This window comes from Takifugu rubripes, chromosome 21, assembly GCF_901000725.2.
Source record: "Takifugu rubripes chromosome 21, fTakRub1.2, whole genome shotgun sequence".
Taxonomy (NCBI): Eukaryota; Metazoa; Chordata; class Actinopteri; order Tetraodontiformes; family Tetraodontidae; genus Takifugu; species Takifugu rubripes.
This window is the reverse complement of record NC_042305.1, coordinates 15,790,210-15,810,920: the sequence shown is the minus strand read 5'-3', so window position 1 is coordinate 15,810,920 and position 20,711 is coordinate 15,790,210. Positions and strand designations below refer to the sequence as shown.

At 44.4% G+C, this 20,711-nt stretch overlaps 1 protein-coding gene across 4 annotated transcripts in view; it reads left to right on the top strand.

Annotated features, from left to right (window-relative positions):
- ksr2 (kinase suppressor of ras 2) overlaps positions 1–20,393 on the top strand; it is a 55,625-nt gene extending 35,232 nt beyond the window's left edge. For 2 of the 4 annotated variants that reach the window (XM_029829934.1, XM_029829931.1), the window contains 8 exons: positions 1,558–1,627; positions 4,662–4,710; positions 4,899–5,260; positions 6,705–6,801; positions 6,889–7,022; positions 10,231–10,365; positions 10,979–11,108; positions 11,711–14,942. In XM_029829934.1, coding sequence (XP_029685794.1) covers positions 1,558–1,627; positions 4,662–4,710; positions 4,899–5,260; positions 6,705–6,801; positions 6,889–7,022; positions 10,231–10,365; positions 10,979–11,108; positions 11,711–11,857 — 1,124 coding nt within the window. In that variant the 3' untranslated portion in view covers positions 11,858–14,942. Of the gene's footprint in view, positions 1–1,557; positions 1,628–4,661; positions 4,711–4,898; positions 5,261–6,704; positions 6,802–6,888; positions 7,023–10,230; positions 10,366–10,978; positions 11,109–11,710; positions 14,943–16,943 lie in introns of those variants that run through there. The other 2 variants (XM_029829932.1, XM_029829933.1) reach the window with 2 other exon arrangements.
- The last annotated feature ends 318 nt before the right edge of the window (positions 20,394–20,711 follow it).

Below are 20,711 nucleotides of genomic sequence, written 5' to 3'. Positions count from 1 at the left end.
CTTAGCCACATAATATTAGCTACTTCCTGTGCTAACAGGCTGAAGTGTATATTACTAATCACATAATAAGCATAAAATAACAGTTCAAATCATGTGAGTCAAAATAATAATAGGATATTTATGTTAATGTCTGGCACAGGAACTATTACATATTACTTTAGCACTGGCCTGAAAGTTTAGCACCTCTGATGATGATGATGATGATGATGATGATGATGATGATGATGATGATGATGATGATGATGATGATGCACGCTGAGTTATTGACAATTATCACTCAGGCCGTTACGTTGCAGCTTCATTTAAATGCTCCGCCTTTACACAAGTGGTTCAAACCCGTTGTCATGGAGCGCATGGCACCGATTCAGGCCGTGAGTCAGTAAAATCTCCCGGGTCGCTGAACTTCCGAGTAAACACCGACGCTGCATCCACACGGACAACAAAAAGCCGTGCTTCTTGACGCAGGGGCACGATGCCAGTGTCTAATGCACTGCTGCCTGCAGCTGGAACGGCTCGGTGCCAACGCAGGTGTGTGAAGGCAGGGCCTCTCCTGCTGGTGGTGGCAGTCTATCTCGGACAGTTTTAGATAACGCTCTGCACACACAGCGAATGTACAAACATTATGAGAGATTTTAATTTTGTTCTCTTTGTGAAAGACTAGACAGCCAGGGCAAATAGCACATGGCTGTGTGCAGGAGCTTATTTATCTTGTCTCTCCGTGGCAAAATTGTTCCCTTCATTCGGTGCACATTGTTCACATATTTACATACAGTCATGCTGAGAGAGAGATTCTGTGCAACCTGGTGAGAAAAATGTGGGGTTTGCATGGAAGGACCGACATTTTCTCTGCTTTGACCGAGGACAAACAGTTCTCGAATGCAAATCGCCAAGACAAGTGAAACAAAAGTTACACGTGTACAAACATGCAACAATTTCGTTGCTTTTGTGGGTTATTAAGGCATGTGTTTATTCCTGCGTGTGTGAATGTTGGAATATTTGCAAGTCTTAAGGCTCGTATCAACACGCGGACAAAATTCCTGTGCAACTGTCTAGTGCTGAAGTCATCACCAGCAACGACATGTTCCACGAAGCCACCCTGGAAGGATTTTTGAGTCTGTCTGCTCACATCTGTCTGGGCCAAAATACTTAAAGAAGAATGTTTAATATATGTCTGGTGATGTTAAGTGAGGATCGAGGACCAAGTACAGCCTTGCAAACTCAAGACAGCGTCAGGAGCCAATCTTGAACCATTCTCGCACTGTCAGGGTGAAATTTTAGTGTTTTTAAAGGTGAAAGCAGCTGTAAAAAGCGTTCTCAACCCTTACCAGTGCAGCATATTGGACACCAAGAGAGGAGGTAACACTTCTAATACAGGCAGAGGGCAGACAGGGAACATCACTACAAAACTCCTCACATTGGAAAGAACAGCTTACAATTATATAATCAGCCATTTAGAGGCCATGCCGGGATTTTTACCCCATTATGCAAAAAAAAAAGAAAAAGGCAACTGAGCTCTTAAAGGTCTAATGATATTTTATGGCTCTATAATGTCTGCAGATGTTGCTCCAGAAGCTCCGCCCAGTAGAGCACCACAGGTCATCCTGCATCCCGTCCTGTCTGAGCCAGGGTGAGTACGTTTACTTTACATTACATTTTAGTCCTTAGCATTTACTGTAGACCAAAGGGACTTACAGTGAGAGACACATTCAAGCCACTATGCAACTGAGATTTTGGACTTTAGGGTAGTATTTTGTTGACTAAACTGCCTAATACAAATGCAGCTACCAACGAACAGTGCAGAGCTGTGGAGCAAGAGTGAATAGGGATATAAACAGGACAGGAGAGTGGAGGTGAGTATATATTGGAGAGAAAGATAAGTGCTGTTTAAAGAGTAGGTGCTCTCAGAAGAGCTGCGTCTTCAAGAGCTTCAAGAGAGAGTCGCCCCTGAACGTTGTTCCACGATTGGGGAATAAGGCATTAATTAGTTTTGGATTGATGTGCCTGTACGGACGGCGTTGCCAGACAATGCTCATGCACAGTGGGTGAAAGCAGACATGATTGTTCAAGTAAGAGGGGGCAGGTCCATCTGGTACTCTGTGGGGCAGCTACAGGTAGCCAGGAGCTGTATCAGCACCCATTAGAAGGACGTTGCAGTAGTCAATAATATGGACTTGCACCAGCAGCTGGGTGGCAGGCTGGGTTAGGAATGGCCCAATGTTTTTCAGTGTTGAATGAGGCAGAGCAACACGACAGGGAGGCTGCACGATCAAAACCTGTCAGGTGATCATCAATCATGAGTCCAAGGTTTCAAACAGCCTTGCCAGAAGCAAGACACAAGGTGCCAATTTTGATGTCAATGTTGAGATGAATGAATTGGTTGGCCAGCAATACCAGGAGCTCAGTTTTATCAAGGTTAACTTGGAGGTCCTGGTCCTGCATCCATGTCTGAGAGGGCTTGAGACATTGTCTTAGGGTTCTTCCCATTCTGATGTCAATGTTGAGATGAATGAATTGCACATGGGTGATTGGCTCCAGCGAGGTTTTGTAAATGTCAAAGAGCAGAGGCACCAAACCCTGGACACCCTGGTGGAGAGCTGGGTGAGGAACCAAAAGGTGACCTGAATGGACACCCAGATAAGGATGCAGTGGTTGCCTGAATCAAATACAGCTGGTAAGTCAAGCAAATGAGAAGCAAAGACTGGGCAGCTGCTTGGGCCATTTCTGTGCAGTGGCCACTCTTGAAACCAGATGGGTTTGGGTCAAGGAGGAGTTTCTTTTTACAGGAACCCAGTAATCTGCTTCTCTCAATGATCTTTGGGAGAATGGAGACGAGAAGATATTTTCCCACTAGAGTCAGATTTAGGGAGGATTTCTTTGGCAGAGGCGTCACCTGAGCCTCTTTGAACGTGGATGGAAAGGTGCCGGTGGAGGAAGAGTTGGAAATGTGAGTGATTGCTGGGCTGATGGTGAGAGCTATCGTTCGTAGGAGGGTCCAGGGGGCGTCAAGAGTTTAGGGTAAATGGGGGAAGAAGGCTAACAGCATGCAGGGGGATGGCTGCATATTGGACTTGTAGGCTTCTCAGAGAACTGGCAGCTGATAGCTACAACGTACTCCCTGAAGAGTCTGAATGTCAGCTGAGAGGATAGCAGCAGGAAGAGGAAGGGGAGATGGTTACAAGATTTGGCTTGCTCATACCGTTTCTGTTGTCCTGTTGATATTTAGCCACGACCTTTACAACAAGAAAGATGAGGTGATAGTTTACCTTTGAAGAAATGAAGGAAGCTCTATCTATCTCGTCTTGGCTGTCTCCTTGTCACCTACAAGCTTCCTTGTCCTGCCATCTTCCGTCCTGTCTCCGCCAGGGCTGGTCAGAGGCCAGCTCAGGCTCAGTGGAGCGCAGATATCTGGGTGACAATTAGAATGCGAAGCCCAACATGACGGATGCTCGCGGAATAATGTTCGATTGGCCTTTAGTTTATGCTACACTTGGAATGCCAACTGGATTTCCAACGGTTCTTTGAGTAACCCGGCGGTTGTGGCTGCTGAGGGGGAGTAGCGAGGAGCCTGTTTTTGACCCGGATCTTAATTCGATTAGGCTCTCAATCTATCACAAGAAATAGGGCAAGAGTCCCCCCATTTGCAGACAATTGGTCAATTGGGATGAAATATAGGCTGACCTGAGAGATTCTAATGGTTTAATCAATCGCAAATAATGCCACAGCTAATTTCATTTCTGAAATATCAACACAGGAGAGTAGCTCGCTTGTTATTTGGATTTCTGAGGAAAAGAAACCTGGTGGTTACATTTGTTTTACAGCAGAAGCTGACATCTGGGGAGCTAATTGTGGCAGGATTCCATCCACTCCAGCCTCAGCATGGATGTAAAAAAGAAATGTTCCTCTAATTTCATTTCCCTCTTTTCACATCTTTGTGTGCTTCTGCAGTAGCAGATTTCCTTTGCCTTAATGGTCTCACATGCCAGGGTTAATGACGGCCTGTCTCAAACCCCAGCACCCGGCAGGCGCCCCTCATTAGAGGAGAATTCCCACCCCTGGAGCCTTCCTCGGCGCCACAGGAGTCACGTATTATTTGATATGGTACCTCTCCTGTGGTCTCTGCCCACGATAGCGAATGTTTCTTTCTGAACAAACCTCAGAGAGGTTTGGAAGGGATTCCGCGTTGCCGGTTACGTGGACCTGGAAGCGTCCGTGTGTTCATTTGTGTTGCTTTCTTGGACGCTGCAGTGGGTGACAGGATAAAGTCCGGGATGAGAAATAATAGGACTTCAGGGTGGGAACGCTGAACAAAATGTGGTAAATAAAAAAAAAGAATTGTCGGAATATGTCGCCGGCAATTATGGGTGGCCTTTATTGCATTTACTCGGGTCTCCATTTGTTCATTTATCTGTCAAACGGGGAGTGCGCTCTTCAGTGACCCAGCAGTCAAACTTTAAAAGCTTTGAGTGCACTTGTTCTACCAGCGTGTGATTTCAGAGTGGAAAAACACAAACTGATCATGCAGAACTCACCACAGAAGGGGAACAAATGTTCAAATCTCTGCTTAATCCACACATTATTTTACAGTCTTTTCCTGTGGGGATGACTGAGGACATGATTGTAAAGATAAGAAAGCACAGTTTGCCTTGTTCTCTCTCTACCAGGAATGAGGAGAATCCTCTTCTTCAAATTGAAGTTGAACCCACATCAGATGTGAGTTTTCAGCTCATCCCATCTTTTCCATTTCTGTTTGTCCATAACGGAGCGTCCAGACCTGGTCCAGACACCTGAACTAGGATTTCTATATAACATTTCTGTTGCTCCAATATCAAAACAGGTCTGCCATATTTGTCAGGAAATATAATCTATCCATCCATCCTAAAATATGAACTCGCCCTCAGAACGAAGAGGGCAATGACGAGGACTCTGGTGATGAATTTGAGGAAATGAACCTGTCGCTCCTGTCGGCCCGCAACTTCCCCCGCAAAGCCAGCCAGACCAGCATCTTCCTGCAGGAGTGGGACATCCCGTTGGAACAGCTGGTGATTGGGGAGATGATCGGGAAGGGGCGCTTCGGCAAAGTTTTCCACGGTCGCTGGCACGGCGAGGTGGCCATTCGCCTGATTGACATCGAGCGGGACAACGAGGACCAGCTGAAGGCCTTCAAGCGTGAGGTGATGGCCTACCGGAACACGCGCCATGAGAATGTAGTGCTGTTCATGGGGGCGTGCATGAGCCCGCCACATCTGGCCATTATCACCAGGTAGGTGTTTTAAGTCTCTCCCGCCTCTCTCTCCTCCCCCTCTCTCTTTTGGGCGCTATATTCTCTATTTCTTTCATTCTGGTAAAATCATCCTTTGACCTTCAGAGCACCAACGTCCTTCCAGACTGGTTTCTAGGCAGCCACACAGCTGCTTCCCCCTCCACGATGAGTTTAGCCTGTCTCATAATCTGGAGAGGCTCTGACAAAAGCAATTAGTTACCCACTGAATTACCAACCATGCTTGGCTGACTACAACAATATTCACTGTCGTTATGTCCTTACTTGTGGAGGACTTTTATTTTCACCGGATAAATGTATTAAATTATTGTTAAATTTGGGCAATCAATGAAACACGCATCATATCAATAATTAAGGCTTTTTGCTATGTCAATGGTTTTCACTGGATGTATGGATATACTGTCCAGATATACAGAATATGCAGGAGTAACCAGTGGTCTGATTGACTGAGCTGCATGATTGCAGCTGAGTGGTAGTTGCTTGTTGTTTCCTGATTGCAGAAGCTAATGGCAAATGTCGGCACAACAAGTAGTGTTATTACCAGGAATTATCCCGTTTTGCCTTTTACTCAGTTGAAAGAAACAAGACAAAACCAGAGAAACGCAGAGCGGCCTTTATCTTGTTGCAGCCGTTGCAAATGATTTTATTTAATTAAGGGCAGCATTGTTAAATTGCACTGGGGGAAATATGAATAGATAGAATTATTCTGTTTGATTTCTTTATAATAAATGTTTTTTTTACAGGGAGTCTTTAAACAAACATCAATAAATCTTTGTTAAATCTAAAGTTCTACCAAGAAATGCATCTGTTTCTGGTTTGGCACGTGTCCAGTTTACTCCCATCGTCTCCATAATAATTCCTGTTGCTGCACAAAAAAGCGCCATTAAAATGCATTTTTAGTGTCTTTAAACGAGCCCTGGGGATTTGAGCTATTAAAAAAATGCAGCTGCTCTCAGGTCATCTCCTTGGTATGAATATGCATGAAACGTTGGCTGGTCACCTGCGTGGCACAGTCGGGGTTGAGGGCTCGGGGAGGGATGTGGGGGTGCTGGTTGGAGAGCTGTCTGTTAGCAACAAACACTGGAACCTCACTGTGACACTCTGTGGATTGAGAATTAGAAAGATTAACTGGTGTTTAACTATTATTAGTGCCCACAGTGCCTTTGAAAAACTTGCTTTTCGTGAAGAACTGCTTAACTAATTAAGTGCCCTCCACTATTTATCAATTTCTTTGCTCCAACCGTTCAAATTTAACATTTATGCACAGCTGCTATTACTGGATTTGTGACTATTTATTAGCAAAACTATTTGGAAATGTTTTTAAATAAAGCACCATCAACAAGTACACGTGAATCCTTCTGAAAGCAGGGAACGGGTTTTATACCCATTAGTAACCCTTGTTCCTGTGTTTCTCTCCTCCTCGCAGCTTGTGTAAAGGCAGAACACTTTATTCTGTGGTGCGGGATGCCAAGGTGGTCCTGGATGTTAACAAAACCCGGCAGATTGCACAGGAGATGGTCAAGGTAAGACAGCTCAGCGCTGATCAGCCTGAACATTCCTGCCTCGCACCAGGGGAACAAAAATCCCATCTCCTCGCTCTCTGTCCTCAGGGGATGGGCTACCTTCACGCCAAGGGGATTATACACAAAGACATGAAGTCCAAGAATGTGTTCTATGACAACGGCAAAGTTGTCATCACCGACTTTGGGCTCTTCACCATATCTGGGGTGTTGCAGGCTGGCAGGTAATTACGCACACATGAGACGGGAACATTTTTTTTCCTTTCCTCCAGTGCAGGGATTTGACAGAGCGACGTCGCCGGAGCGGCATTAACGCGTTCCGTATGGTGCAGGGACAACAAAACATCCAATCGTGTGAAAAGTAATTACGCAAAGACAATGACTCAGTAATTACACATTATTTGACAACAGCTTTTACTTTACAGACGGAGCATGTGTCGTAGAGCCTGCCTGTGTACTCTGCATGTAGTGTGTACTTTATTGGAAAAAGAACATGATAAAATCCCATCGTGCCACACGCACAGACATCCATATATTTTCTCTCTATGTGGACTTCCATAGACATAATAGATGACCCAGTCTTTTACCGTAACCCTAAGTGTCCAAACTAACCCCTTAACCCAATTCTACCCTCCACCTTTAACATGTCTGAACCCTCAAGATGTCCTTCAAAGATGTGAGGACTAGTCAAAATGCCCCTAATCTGCTAGTAGAATGAGTACGTAGTATGTAGTATGTAAAAAGGACACACATGGGGGCCGCAGCAGTTCAAAGAAGCCTGATAAATAACAAATGCAGGTAGGAGGTGTGAGGGTGATGTTTGGTCACCCGCGCTGTTCGTTTACTAGACTCAGATCAACCACACAGACAACAGGAGGCCTTGCAAGGGAGAGCTGACGAGCAGTTCAAGCTTCCTCTCTCAACTCCGTCAGTCTGCTGCTCGCTCTCCTCTTTTATTTGGTTCACACAAGATTTGTATCAAAACAACTTCATGATTCCTTCTCCTCCTATCTCTACGACTTCCTCGTGTCCTTGAACATGATACCTCCCAGTGCTGGGTACATAACAGCTACAATACTTGAGTCAAACACTCATACATTCTTTTTGATTAAACATTCTAAATCTACTTACTATACTTACTATAGCATTGAAACGATAATAGTAATAACAACAATAATTCTTCTCACAGAGGATAGAAGGAAACTGGCCGTTCCTTTAGTGTCAGCGATGTTGTGGGATTGCCTCTTTTCCTGTGAGGGGCTACCCTGTCTGCAAGAATTACTCCAGTGTTGCACGCTGACCTTCTCTGGTGCATTGTGGAGCAGGTAAACTACAGCTGCAGGCAGGGAGAGGATACGCAGGCAGCATAATCGTGTCTCGCTGAGGCAAAACAACATCTGAGTTGCTTTCTTTTTTTGCAACAAAAAGCCAAGATTCAGGAGACAGAAAACTGGGCTTGTCTTTGGAGAGGACGATGTAGAGGACGAGTGAGGCTATTTGAGATCCAGCGGGTGGATAAAACCGATGCGCTAAATAATTAAACAGAGCAGCGCAGGCACACGCGTGGTTTCTGTCACATGTGACGGGTAAACAAACCGCTGATGACATTAAATCTGAGATGAACCTCATGAGACATTTGTGAGACAGTTATGAACCCTCCGGAAACAGCTGCCACACTGACTCACGTAATAATACCTACAGTAAATCTGCGACGTATTAGCCGTGATGGGTCTTCATGCATAGCACAGACCCACACCCATTTCCCCTGGAAGGAAAATGTTGGGAGTTATAGCCTTGTGGACCACATTCAACACGTTTCTGTTTTAGTTTTAAATAATTGTAAAAACTGGTTAAATGTCACTTAAGCCCCTTTCACACTGCACAAAAATCCCGTTTTCCTGGATCGACGGGGTCTTTTTGGCTAAAAGGGTTGTCCCGGCGATTCATCCCGGGTGGCGAGACCCTGCAGAGCGACCTGGGAAATTTGAGGCTTGACTCGCCCGCAATTAAAAGGTTTCCCACTTCGTCGTGGCAAATTTACCCAATGAAGAGAGCTCCTCAATCAGATCTGAAAACGGAGCAAAAGTTGTGGTCCACTTCAATAAAATCAGTCTTCCTGTTGAACTTAACATCAACTAACAACTACGCGTTCTTTGAAGGACGTCACGCTCGGGAAATCCCACCGATCAGAGGAGGATTATAGACCTCCAGCTTGTGTAGCGTAGTGGTGCACCTTTTTATCGATAATGGCAGCACACTGGCAACATCGTGAGACCCACGAGCTTCAGAAACTGCAGCGATGACGAGATTGGGCGGCAGGTATCGGGTGCTGTGCGGGACACGGTTATTTATGGCCATGTTGCCAGCTTGTTGAGAGAGTCGGGGTCTTTCCTGATGCCGAAACAGGTGATGAACAAGCTGAAGCGGTTGAAAAACAAAATATTTGCTGAAACGTGACAGGATGAGCAGGAGCAGCAGGACACACCGAGTGGCCTTATTATGAACTTTGCAAATGACAATGCTGAATGAGTCACGGCAAAATGATGTTGCATTGAGTAAACAAACCTGTAAATGTGACACGATGAGCTGCCTGATGTCAACATAGTCTCAGGTTATTTAGGCTCTGGGAAAACGTGGAGCTTTTGGGATGAACACAAGGCCGACATGTCAGCAGGGATTTAAGACACACGCACATTATTTGCAACAAATATTTTCCAAAAAGATTTTTAGACCACTTCTTCAGGAGCTGCTCTGCCTGATAGTTGCTGGAACAATAAACTCCCAAAAATAGTCAATGTCCATGCGTGACATTGGAAAATGAGTCCACTGCTGTTCGTCATGGCCAAAAACTGATTCCAGTCAGGGCAACGCTGCCCATAATAAACTACCATGGAGGCAATACGGGCTCCAAAACTCTGCCAGTAGCTTCTAGAAATCCCTCTCCAGATTAGCCGAATAAAAAAACAAAGCTGACCATCGACTCAATGAGATCCAGGCTGTCCATTGTTCCCCTCACATAAGCATGTAACAGTGACGCTGGCTACAGTATGACGTACGAGAGGGAGAAAAGAATCAGCCGGAGGTCAGACGAGCAACTTCTGGCAATGAGAAAACGCCCAAATGCTCAACAAAAGCGAGCTGATCCACAATCCAACGCGTTAATTTCATTATGAAAGCAGTGTTAGGGATGGAATGAGCTCAGGTCAGACACAACATAACTGGGAGGTACTAGTTTGTCATGTATAGACTTTTAATGACGAACAAACGTTTTCATTTACAGATACATGATTATTGGTGGCATAAACACATCATCGCCTCAGAATTCTAAAGATTGCTGGGTCATAATGCACAGCCATCGTGGCGTTGTAACCCTACGTGAGCTTCCACAATGACTCTGCAGAATGAGGCAGCAAGGTGTTGTCGTTCTTTCAGCCGGCGAGAAGACAAACTGCGGATCCCCAACGGCTGGCTGTGTCACCTGGCCCCCGAGCTCATCCAGCAACTCTCCTCGGACACAGAAGAGGACAAGCTCCCCTTCTCCAAACAGTCCGACGTCTTTGCTTTTGGGTGAGTCATTCTCTTTGGAATAAAGAGAAAAAGTCTCAGGAGCATGTCATTGTAGACTTCAAGCATTTTGAGTGCAGGATTCACATCTAAGAACACATTTTGCGCCCCGCTCGAGTGCGTTGTGGCCTCGTTATACGTGCAGGCGTCAACAAAACCTCCCAGAGTCATCGCCAAGTGAACAGGCCCCCGCAGTCTGATTTTCAATGAAGCTGATTAAACCTTCCTGGCTCCTGCTCCTCCTCTGCAGCTTCATTTGTGGGGGTGTTGACTTTTGGGACAATTACATTTTCAGATGGTCCGTTCTAAAGGGAGGACGAGAGACCTGGCACAGTGTCCAGATGCTCCGTCAGCCCTCCTGTTACCTTGAGGTGACCCTCGCGGCTGTTTTACATATTCATCAACAATCAGCTGTCGGTTTTTACCCTCCACGCCTCTCCAGAGCTATTTTTACCCCTCTCAAACATGATACACAAGAGCCGTAGGAACTCTAGCGAGGAGACACGGCGGTTTCGCCCTTTTGCTTCTTGAGGGTCAAGTGGAGACTCCGCCCATTGCTTTTTAAAGTTTAAAACATGTGGGTGATTAATGAGCCACGTTCATTCCCTCTTCTCAGCACCATTTGGTACGAGTTGCACGCACGTGAGTGGCCTTACAAGAGTCAGCCGGCGGAGGCCATCATATGGCAGATTGGCAGCGGGATGAAACCAAACCTCACCCAAACCGGCATGGGGAAGGAGATATCGGTGAGTTTCCCCTGGTCTTTCTCTGACCTCCATCAGTCAGCTGGGTAGCTTAAGGGCTGTGTACCAGGAAATAAAGGGCAGCACTAAGAAAAATGTAGTAAGACAGTAAAGGACAACAAGGAAGAGGACAATGGAAAACACCGGTGACAATTATTAGGAAGCCACCAGGAAGTCACCACAAGGAGGGAGAAAATAAAAAAAATAACTCCGGTTTTAGCACAATAGTGTTTGTTAAAGGTCAGGCGGCACTTTTAGGGAATTTCAAGTCCAGGTTTAAGTGAGAAGTATTCTAAGTTGTGTTACTGTAGTCCTCTGTGAGCACATGCTGGACCACTAGTCCAGGCTGCAACGTCAAATGGGAATTTATTCCAGCGATTTCATGTCAGCCTTTGCTGTCTGAAAGTGTTCAGGCTGGAAACTGAAGAGAAAAACAGGAAATATTTGCTCTGTTTGTCAAACTGTGTTTAATAATTGCTTTAATTCTCACTCCCGTGGCCTCCATCACAGCCTCTAACTGTGTTTGTTGATTCACTTTAATGGGCCAAATTCCTGTCACACTCCTTCAGGATGAATGTATTTATTTTGATTTCCTTTTTTTTAAGGACATTCTACTCCTTTGCTGGGCCTACAAACCAGAGGAGCGGCCCAGCTTCTCCAAACTGGTAGATTTACTGGAAAAGTTACCCAAGCGGAATCGCCGCCTTTCCCACCCAGGACACTTCTGGAAGTCAGCTGAGTATGTCAAATGAGTTAGGGACACAAAACGGCAAACAGTCAGCCATTATTAGAAGATCACTTTGATAACGATCACAAATTTGGCCGCTAATAACAATAATAATAACCCACCGAGTCCATTTGCCAGCCCAGTGGTGAAAACTGTGTTTTCATGGAATGTTGGCATGTTTGTACAGACTGACTGTATCTGCCCCTGGAAGCAGTTGGGACTCCTTCTCCTTTGATTTGGTATCATTCAGAATCATTTCTTTTTTTTGCTTTGCTTTGATCACTCTTCAAAATTCGACCTCTTTCTTTGATGTTATCTTGCCTGTAACTCCTCACTGATCACGAACGTGTCCGAACACAAATGTGGATTTTTAAAAAAAATAATTGTTTTCACGTTTTGTACCTTTTCTTTGCTGAATGAATGTAACTGTTGCGCATCAAGCATTGTACATTTTCACTGTCTTGCCATTTCTTATGTCTGTCAAACATGTGGACCATTTTGTCAGCGTTACCTCACGACCGTTCATTTGTGTCTCTTCTGTTTGTGTTGGAGAAGCTGTGTTTATTTAAAAAAACGTTTTTTTTGTAGACTATCATTTGAATGTGTACATAATGGTTTTGCAGTTTGCACAAGGAGGTGCTTTGACTAAAACTTTGAAAAAGGCCCTGAGCAACCCCGGTTTCCTCCATTAACTTGTATTTACCTTTATTTTCAGCAGCTACTGATAAAATCCTAAGTCTTATGACTGCTTGGCCAGTGCAGTTGTCGACTATTCTGCACCCGTTGCTGATTAGTTACGGGCTTAAAGTTAGCTGGGGTCGTTACGATTGGATGATCAGAGTCTGATAACTGGAGGACGACTTTCAGATGTGTGGAAGGAGAGAAGCATTAAAAACAGGGGGAAAGCCGAAACACTGCATTTATTCAAGAGTTGCAGTGTTGACGTCAACATTACATTAAAGTAACGTTCTTCATGTTGAACATGCAGCATGATTTAACGTTTGTGTTCCTCTATTTAAAAAAAAAATGTAACAGTTGATTCCAAACTAAGTTTTGGAGATTGACTTCAATGAATGGGATGTTAAGAGAACAGATAAGAGAAGGAAAACTGCTGATGTAAAAGTACTGCCGCTACTATTATTTGCAAAGTTTGACATTTAGCTTGAATGCCAGATTACTTCAAGAGACGAGTTTAGCAAATGTCACCCACGAAAATATAGATATTGTGCTATTTTTCATAAAACAGCAGCGGCCAGAGTCTGTGGCAAGTTTGAGCAATGATACATTTTGATTGAGAAGAATGTTTAATTAATCCCATCCAAGGACAATCAATCACTCACGACATTATTCGGAATCACAGTGGAGTTTTGGATGGCACACATGGTTTTTTCCTTCGTTTTTATTTGTTAAACTTGAAAGATTGGGACATTATTGTTGTGACAATGTCTTTTTTTTCATCCTATCTGACTTCTCATAATACTCAGTCTTTAGGGGACTTCAGTCACTCAACACTGACTCACGTCCTCCAACCCAGCCCGACTTGTTTCCACTCCCTGACGTTTCGGTTGCAGGTTCGTGTGAAGCTGCTTTCTGTTTAAGCTTGGTTTGTTAATTTATCCATCGTGTCCCATTAAGTCATCAAAAAGCTTTAAAGTCATCAACTGAACATCAAAGATGCTAAAAGGGTCATTTCCACCGCGGGCGTTTCTGGTAAATGCGTTTAAATGTTGCGCAACAGGTTAGACCTTTCTGACCCCGGGCAAACTGCCAAAAGCAAAGATCGTAGCAAAGAAACGAGGCGGCGTAACGTTCTAGGTAAACACAACTTGGAGAAGCGGCGTCCGCTAGGCTAACACCACTGTTTTGCTGGGTTCCACGTCACATTCCGCTCGGTTTAGACAATTGGCACAGAGGAAACCTCAACCAGAGGTTTTTGTAAATGGCCGTTTGGGGGAGGTTCCTGCAGTGGAAAGGTCACTATTGTTCGCGACGTGATAAAACAACTCTGTTGGGCCTCCACCTCGCTCTGTTGCATGTTTAATTTTATTGACAAGACCCGTTCTTCATCCGAACAAAGTCCAGCCTAGTAAATTCTGTTGGTCTGAGCCCCCGTTGATGCTCCGCGCTGAACAGACATGACGTAAACTTGACTACCACACTGCTAAAAAGGTCAAAGGGAGCTCTGCATCTTGTCTGTAACAAGATATTGAATCAGAACTCTGGCTAAACACTCCTTTTAACATATGAAGTACATATCAGGAGAACTTCCCAGGCCGGGTTTCTACTCCATGACCTATATCCTGATATATTTTAATGTAAATTTCATGTAACAGACAGCTACTGTGAGTCACTTTGTGAGGAATTGGGAGCTGTTTCCACCTCATCACACGTGTGTTGCTACCTGCTTTCATACGATCTGCTGCTGTTTTTGGAGTCTGTCTATTTTGAAAATTGCTGGAATTCAAATATTGTAACTGGATCATTTATATTTGTACTGTTTACAACTTTCAAGTGCATGAGATGGACTATTAAAGATTAATTCTTGTAATGAAAAAATATCTACTCTCTATAAATATTAAAAAAAACCAATGTGAGCATTTTTCTCTTGAAGCTGTCGTCCTCTGAGCGCTTTGATCAGTGGAACTCTGCAGAAGCTTTCAGCAGCTGCGTCTGAGGGAAGGATCGTTTCGGAATTTTTGGAGATGGTGTAAATGATAAGCAGAGAAAGAATTTGTGCACGTGCCGGAGGCGGCAGGACAACGCTCGCCTCTGGCCCGATGTTAGTGCCCGGCGTTCAGGAGAGACTCTGCCGTGTTATCGATAATCCGTGTGACCTCTTTATTTCGAATGTACAAATTGTGTTTTGGGGTTTTTCTTTTTGTCATTCCTGCTCATTTCAATTTCCTTTCCGCCATTTTCCTCCTGATTGCATTTGCCGTTGATGCTGTGTTGTTTCTTTTCCTGGATTTCGTCCCTGTATTGTAGATGATAGCTTTAAAAAGCTTGTATTTAACGATGCCTTATGCTCCATGGCTTAGTGATGAGTAGAGTTTGATCACGGGCGATTTGATTTGCACTCATCCTTTAACGTGTATGACAATAAAAAGATGTTTTCATTTTGGATGCTTTCTGTTTCCTTTATGTTATTCTTTCTCTTTATCCATATTTGCCTTTGGTTGACTTTTATCTTTAAAGGTTGAATCTCCCATTGGGGGGTCCATGTTTCCGCCATTGTGAGTGGATCATATTTGGTGTAGTCGTGCCGTGTTTGCCGTTCAGGAGTCACCTTAATCACCCGTGGGAGCAATTTTTATCCCCTAGAATAAAACTGGTATTCTGGGCAGGAGTCTTATTAACACGATTCCAATTTTAGCTCATCGCTACATGTAAATTTCTCACCATCTACACCAGCGAATATCTAATGGGCGTTTAGTTCATTAAGGGAAATGTTTAGGCCGTCATAGTCTTGTCTTCACAGCAGGAATGTTTCTGGTTCCTGACAAAACCTTTGGTGGTGCCTTAACAAACGGAGGCAAGAAAAAATTTGTAGTCATGTGACCCGAGGGTGAGAGAGGCCAGTAAATCGCTTGTTGTCCATTAGAATGCTGAACATACGTCGGCTGCTGCGACTTTGTTCCTTTGTTTAGAAGCTCCAGCTCTTCTCTCACTTGGGGAATGTTCTCATCAGAAACACAGAGACGACCACGGGCGACGCCATTCTACTGGCCGCCTCGCAGTTTGACAGTTTAATACCAGGCGTTATTGTCTCACCAGCAGTATTTGCATTTATTGGTGTGTTTAACGAATCAAATAATTATTCCAGGCGCATTTATCGACTGCATCTGCGTTAGCCCACGAGTAAAATTCGACCATCCTCATTATCGTGCGATGATTTATCCAATGCGCTTATGAGAGAGCAAGCAAAAGAAGTGGAAAGCACCCGAAAGTCATTTTTAAAAAAAATATATAGCCACTTTAAGTCCAGACTGAAGCACTGAAGCACGGAATAGCCACATAACCCAATCTCAGGGAGCGTGACGACACTCCAGGCGTGAATGTTCGGTGCTTTTTCACATCTGGGAGAGTTAAACTCCGAGCAGCCCGGGGCTTACCTGGGCTTGACTTACAGCACGCACACACACACACACACACACACACATGTAGGTATTTATATTATTATATGGAATGAAGCTAATCCTGAGATTCTAGATATTTTTAATGATTTTGCTTTTTTTTAAAAAAAACTTCTGTTTTTATGTTTTAAACAACATAATATAGTTTTGCTTGAATAATATTGGTAAAATACTCTGGACCAGATGCAGGTGACCTCTTACGTCCCTGTTTAAGATGAGGTAACGACTCCACAGAGAGACCAGGGGTGTTATTGCACAGGTATCTGCTCTATGTTAGCATCACGGGGGAAGCAGCTTTGCTCGGTGACAGTGTGATGGACAACAGAATGACCAGTTTGTGGGGCGTCACAGGTGTACAACAGAAGCCTTTACAAACCGCCTGGCACCTGCCCAGTTTAGTCAGCCACTGCTAACTGATTGAATCCCCGCAGGAGTTAAAAGAAGGGGCAATGCCGTGAAAACGGTTTGCAGAGCGGGTACTTCTCCTTTCGTTCCTCGCATGTGAGGATACATTTATCCTGTGATGTTGAAATCATCAATGAAATCATGTTTTTTCCAACTATTTCTGAAAAGTAACCACTGTTGAATGACCCACCCAGCGGAACTGAGCGTGACTGACGGTCTTACAGGAACTTGGAAAAACCCACAATAGCCAAATGTGTGAAAATGAAACTGAATCTTACATAATAAATCTTACATAATGCCTTAACAACACATCCTTTCCACTCGCATTTCCTGTGATGATTTGAAGGAAACGGAATGATCTCATTGGGGCCCAGGATTGATAAAAAAACTGACCGTTTGCAACTCTTATCAAGGCCATTATTTTAATTCTTTACGCGCCGCAGCTCAGATCAAACGTGCACTGAAGGATTTTGTCTGCGTGTGCCTGTTAGCGGGCAGCTGCATGGCTCTGTGCTGACCCGGCTTGCAGTTTAATCTTGTCTCTGTTTTCTCCCCCCCCCCTTCCCGCTCCAGGCTGTAACAGCGGCATCGATGGGACAGCATCTTTGCGTGAAGCTCGTCCGTCCTCAGCTCTGCTCACATCTGCTCCGCTGCCTCCCTGGCCTCCCACCCACCTGCTCTCACCCCACCTTGCTTTCACAACATGCACTTTTCCTGTCTCTCCTGCTACGACGCACACACTTCATCTTTGCCCCAAATGCCCGGTCGGACCCTTTCGGTGGCAGCTATCATCCCCCGCCCTGCCAGAAAGGGAGAGGCGCAAGCCGCAGACTTTCAAACAGAGGCCTTTTTCTCCGCGAATTGCCTGAAGCCTTTCTCCAAACCGGCACCTGTTGTCTCTCAACAGGTCTGCAACATTATTCATGTCATGCTGCAGCTCATCTTGTGCTTCAAATAGCTTTTTATTTGTTATCACGATGGTAGATTGCGTTGCTTTAGTTTGTCATATTTTCTTGCCCAAAACTGAAATGAATAATCACCGATTTATTTTGGACCCAATGTGTAGATCAATAGATCTAAATGCCCCTTGAAGAATAGACATTCTTATCCCTCTTAAATCTTAATGGGGTCTCCATGACGCTTTTTGCATGCCTGCCTTTTATTCATTTTACGGATGCAGGAAGTGAACGAGCTTTCTTGTCAAGGTTGGCCACGGTGGCGGTTTAGGCAATGGGAGGACTTGGTTAAAACTCAGTAAATGCCCGGATCATCTTTCCCCACTGTTTCACCCTGACTTTGCTCTCCAGACCTGCAGAAAGCTGCCTGAATCAAATTTTAGAGAAAAAGTGTGATCACATTGTCTTTTCAACCAAAAAACAGGCACTGACACAGTTCTCACAGCCAGCCTGTCAAAGAAGGACTCAGGCGGCCCTTAAGCATCACCTGTAGGGTTCTTTTTGTTTTTTGGGGAGCATGTGATTACACCAACATTTAACGACAATTGCCTTAACTTCACAAGTGCCATAGTACTTTGTAGCTCTGTAAGTTTCGTCAGGACAATTTGGATGCTTGCACAGAAACCTGTAACATAATTTCGCAAGGGAACTATCAAACAGCCTCCCCCAGATGGAAAACTGATGCTGCCCGGATCATTATTGCATCATCCTGTAGAAGTCGACCATTGCTCGGGTTATAAGAAACGTGATGTGAAAATGTGAAGCCCTGACCACTTCACTTTTCCAAACATCGCATTGTCATTTAACCCCAATAAAATCGAAGTGCAGCCCAGGAGATGAGTCTAAACAGAATGGTGGCAACAGCAGCCTGTGCAGCAAACAGTGGCTATGGAAACACCAAAATCTGTTTCAAAACAGCCTTTAAAATATCATTTTAATTGGGAGTAAAAACCCCTTTTGGGTGCATTATTGCCTTTTGCAACAACGTAAATCTTACAAATTGTTTGGGAAATGTTTAAGGTGAGCTTTTGGCATGGTGTTTCCTGTGCGTGCGTGCGTGTGTGTGTGTGTGTGTGTGTGTGTGTGGCTTGAACTTGAGAATTTCCCATGCCAAAGCAAGCAAGTAAATCAAAATCACCTGATGTGTCATCACCTAACTGCTGGGACACATCAGTCAACATCCAGTTCCAGGACACATCTATCAAATGAATGTGGAGAACGGGCACAAAACTGCACAAAACTGCTGACTGCTGGCACGAAACCGTGGAATATGTGAGGCAACAGCTGAATGTTGACGTTTGGGAAGCAGGAAGAACTAACGATCGACGGGGTGGCTTCAGGTTCTAAAGAAACTGATGCTGGTTCTAATGGAAGCTTGTCAGAACAGGCAGCAGGTTGTCGTATTTGTTTGGTGGCGAGCACATGACGCCAGGACGCAACGTTCTGCTGGGTCCTGCCATCCAGGCGGATGCAGCTCCACCCGAGCATGGCTGCAGACCAAGCTCCCCTTCGCTTGGCAACGCTTTTGTTTAAAAGCTTTCACGTGATTAAAATAGAGGCAAATGAAAAGTTCACAGCTTATTATTTGGTTAAACGCTTAATTATTTTTTAAGATTGGCACCCACACCGGTACGTGACACAGAAATACCTTTTTTTTTTTTGCTTTTTAACCAGGTCCAGCTTGTTTGAAAGAGCACTTTGTCAACAATGAAGATCGCTGTGTGCAAAGTTGATAGAAGTCAAACCTGTTTTGAAGCATTTCTTTGAAATATTTCATCAACCTTCCACCCTACACTTGACTAATAAGACCCTGTTGAGAAAGATGAGAAAAAAGTTGTTTCTCAAAGGAAGAAAGACGCTGTAAATTGAGCAACATTTTCAATTCTTCTGCTCCCGTGTCGATCGATGCCACCCCCGGTCGTGAATAACACACCTCGAACCACCTCGTGTGTTACTGGTCTGTGAGTTTGAACACACAATTAGTGTTTAAATGGTTCCTCTGCCATTTGGTGCGCAGAAAAGCCCAGAAAATCCCCACAAGTTCCGTAAACACTGAAGGGCTTGTCATAAAATTCTGTTGGTTCTGTCCAATCCGACTGCTTAAGGACTTGAGAATGTAAAGGATAATGGCAGATGCAAGCAGCTGTTTGAATGGGGAAGTTTCACATTAGCAGAGGATGAAACCCTACACCCTGCCTTGTGTTCCTGCTTTGTTTTCAAACTGTATCACCTCTGGAAACACATCTTCCTCCATTTTCCTTCTTTGTTAGGGAACTGCTTCAATGCTACAGTCATGATGCAAATATGTGTACTTGTTGGTGTAGGTCCTCCATCACCCAGGTGACAGTAGCTAAGTGCTTTGGTCTGGGGCATCCTTATCTTTGCTCTCCCCTTAGTTGTTTTACCAGACTTGAGCTGCAGGAATTTGGACGAGCTGGAGACTTTTCCATGCAATTTCAATTCCAAAAATAGTGTTCCGGAGTCGCAGCTTTTTGGACCCCGTGGAATACATTTTGTTAAAAAATTCCCATCCGCATAATCAAAACCTCATTTAGACTTCACCCTGGTTGCAACGATGAGCAGGTGGGACGTCCCAAAGAGAGGCCACGCCCAGCTGTGTTGATCTAACCTCTCAGGTGGTCGGGGTTTGGTGTTCCAGCGTAAGGGTTTGAAATGCTTTAGCAGAAGGAGCCTTTTGGATGAGGGTTGAAATTCCTTCCAACAGGAGGGCATCCAGCTGCCCTGGATCAAAGCACAGCATTCTTCCCAAACAGCTTTAAGATTCTGTCTGCTTGACGTTGTCCACATTTTAATTGGGGGGATTATGTCGCTCCAGCTTGAAATGGCATTTGTAAATTTTTGTACAGCAAAGTTTATAAAGACTTTTCTACCCTTCCAGAAAATGTTTACTTTCTGCTGTTGAACTGAATGTCAGTTGACTACAATTTGCAGGCCTTGTTATAGGATTTGTGCTTTTTTTTGTGAAACTCTTGGGTTTGTTCTATTGTCCAGAATAGAAAACAACTTGTCAATAAAACTTTGAGTGAGTCATTTGACATGGTTTGTCTGGTGGGATCTGCTCTAATCTGATCGTACAGGTGCAGGTACTGACTACAGTAAACATCCATTCACCTTCCAACTCGACCACTAACTCAAACCTTCATCACAAATGACAGCGTGAGTCTCCACGTCAAAACAAATGAACTTTTTTAACTAATACAAAACTTTGGCCCCCACAAAATAAGCGAAAATGTACGTATTTGTCACCAGTCATCTAACACAAAAAGATATCAGACCCTGTGATTGAAATCCCAAAGATGGAGCCCCTTCGCCTAAAGACAAAACCACAAGTGAGAACCAAATGATTGCATTTTCTGAGGAGCGT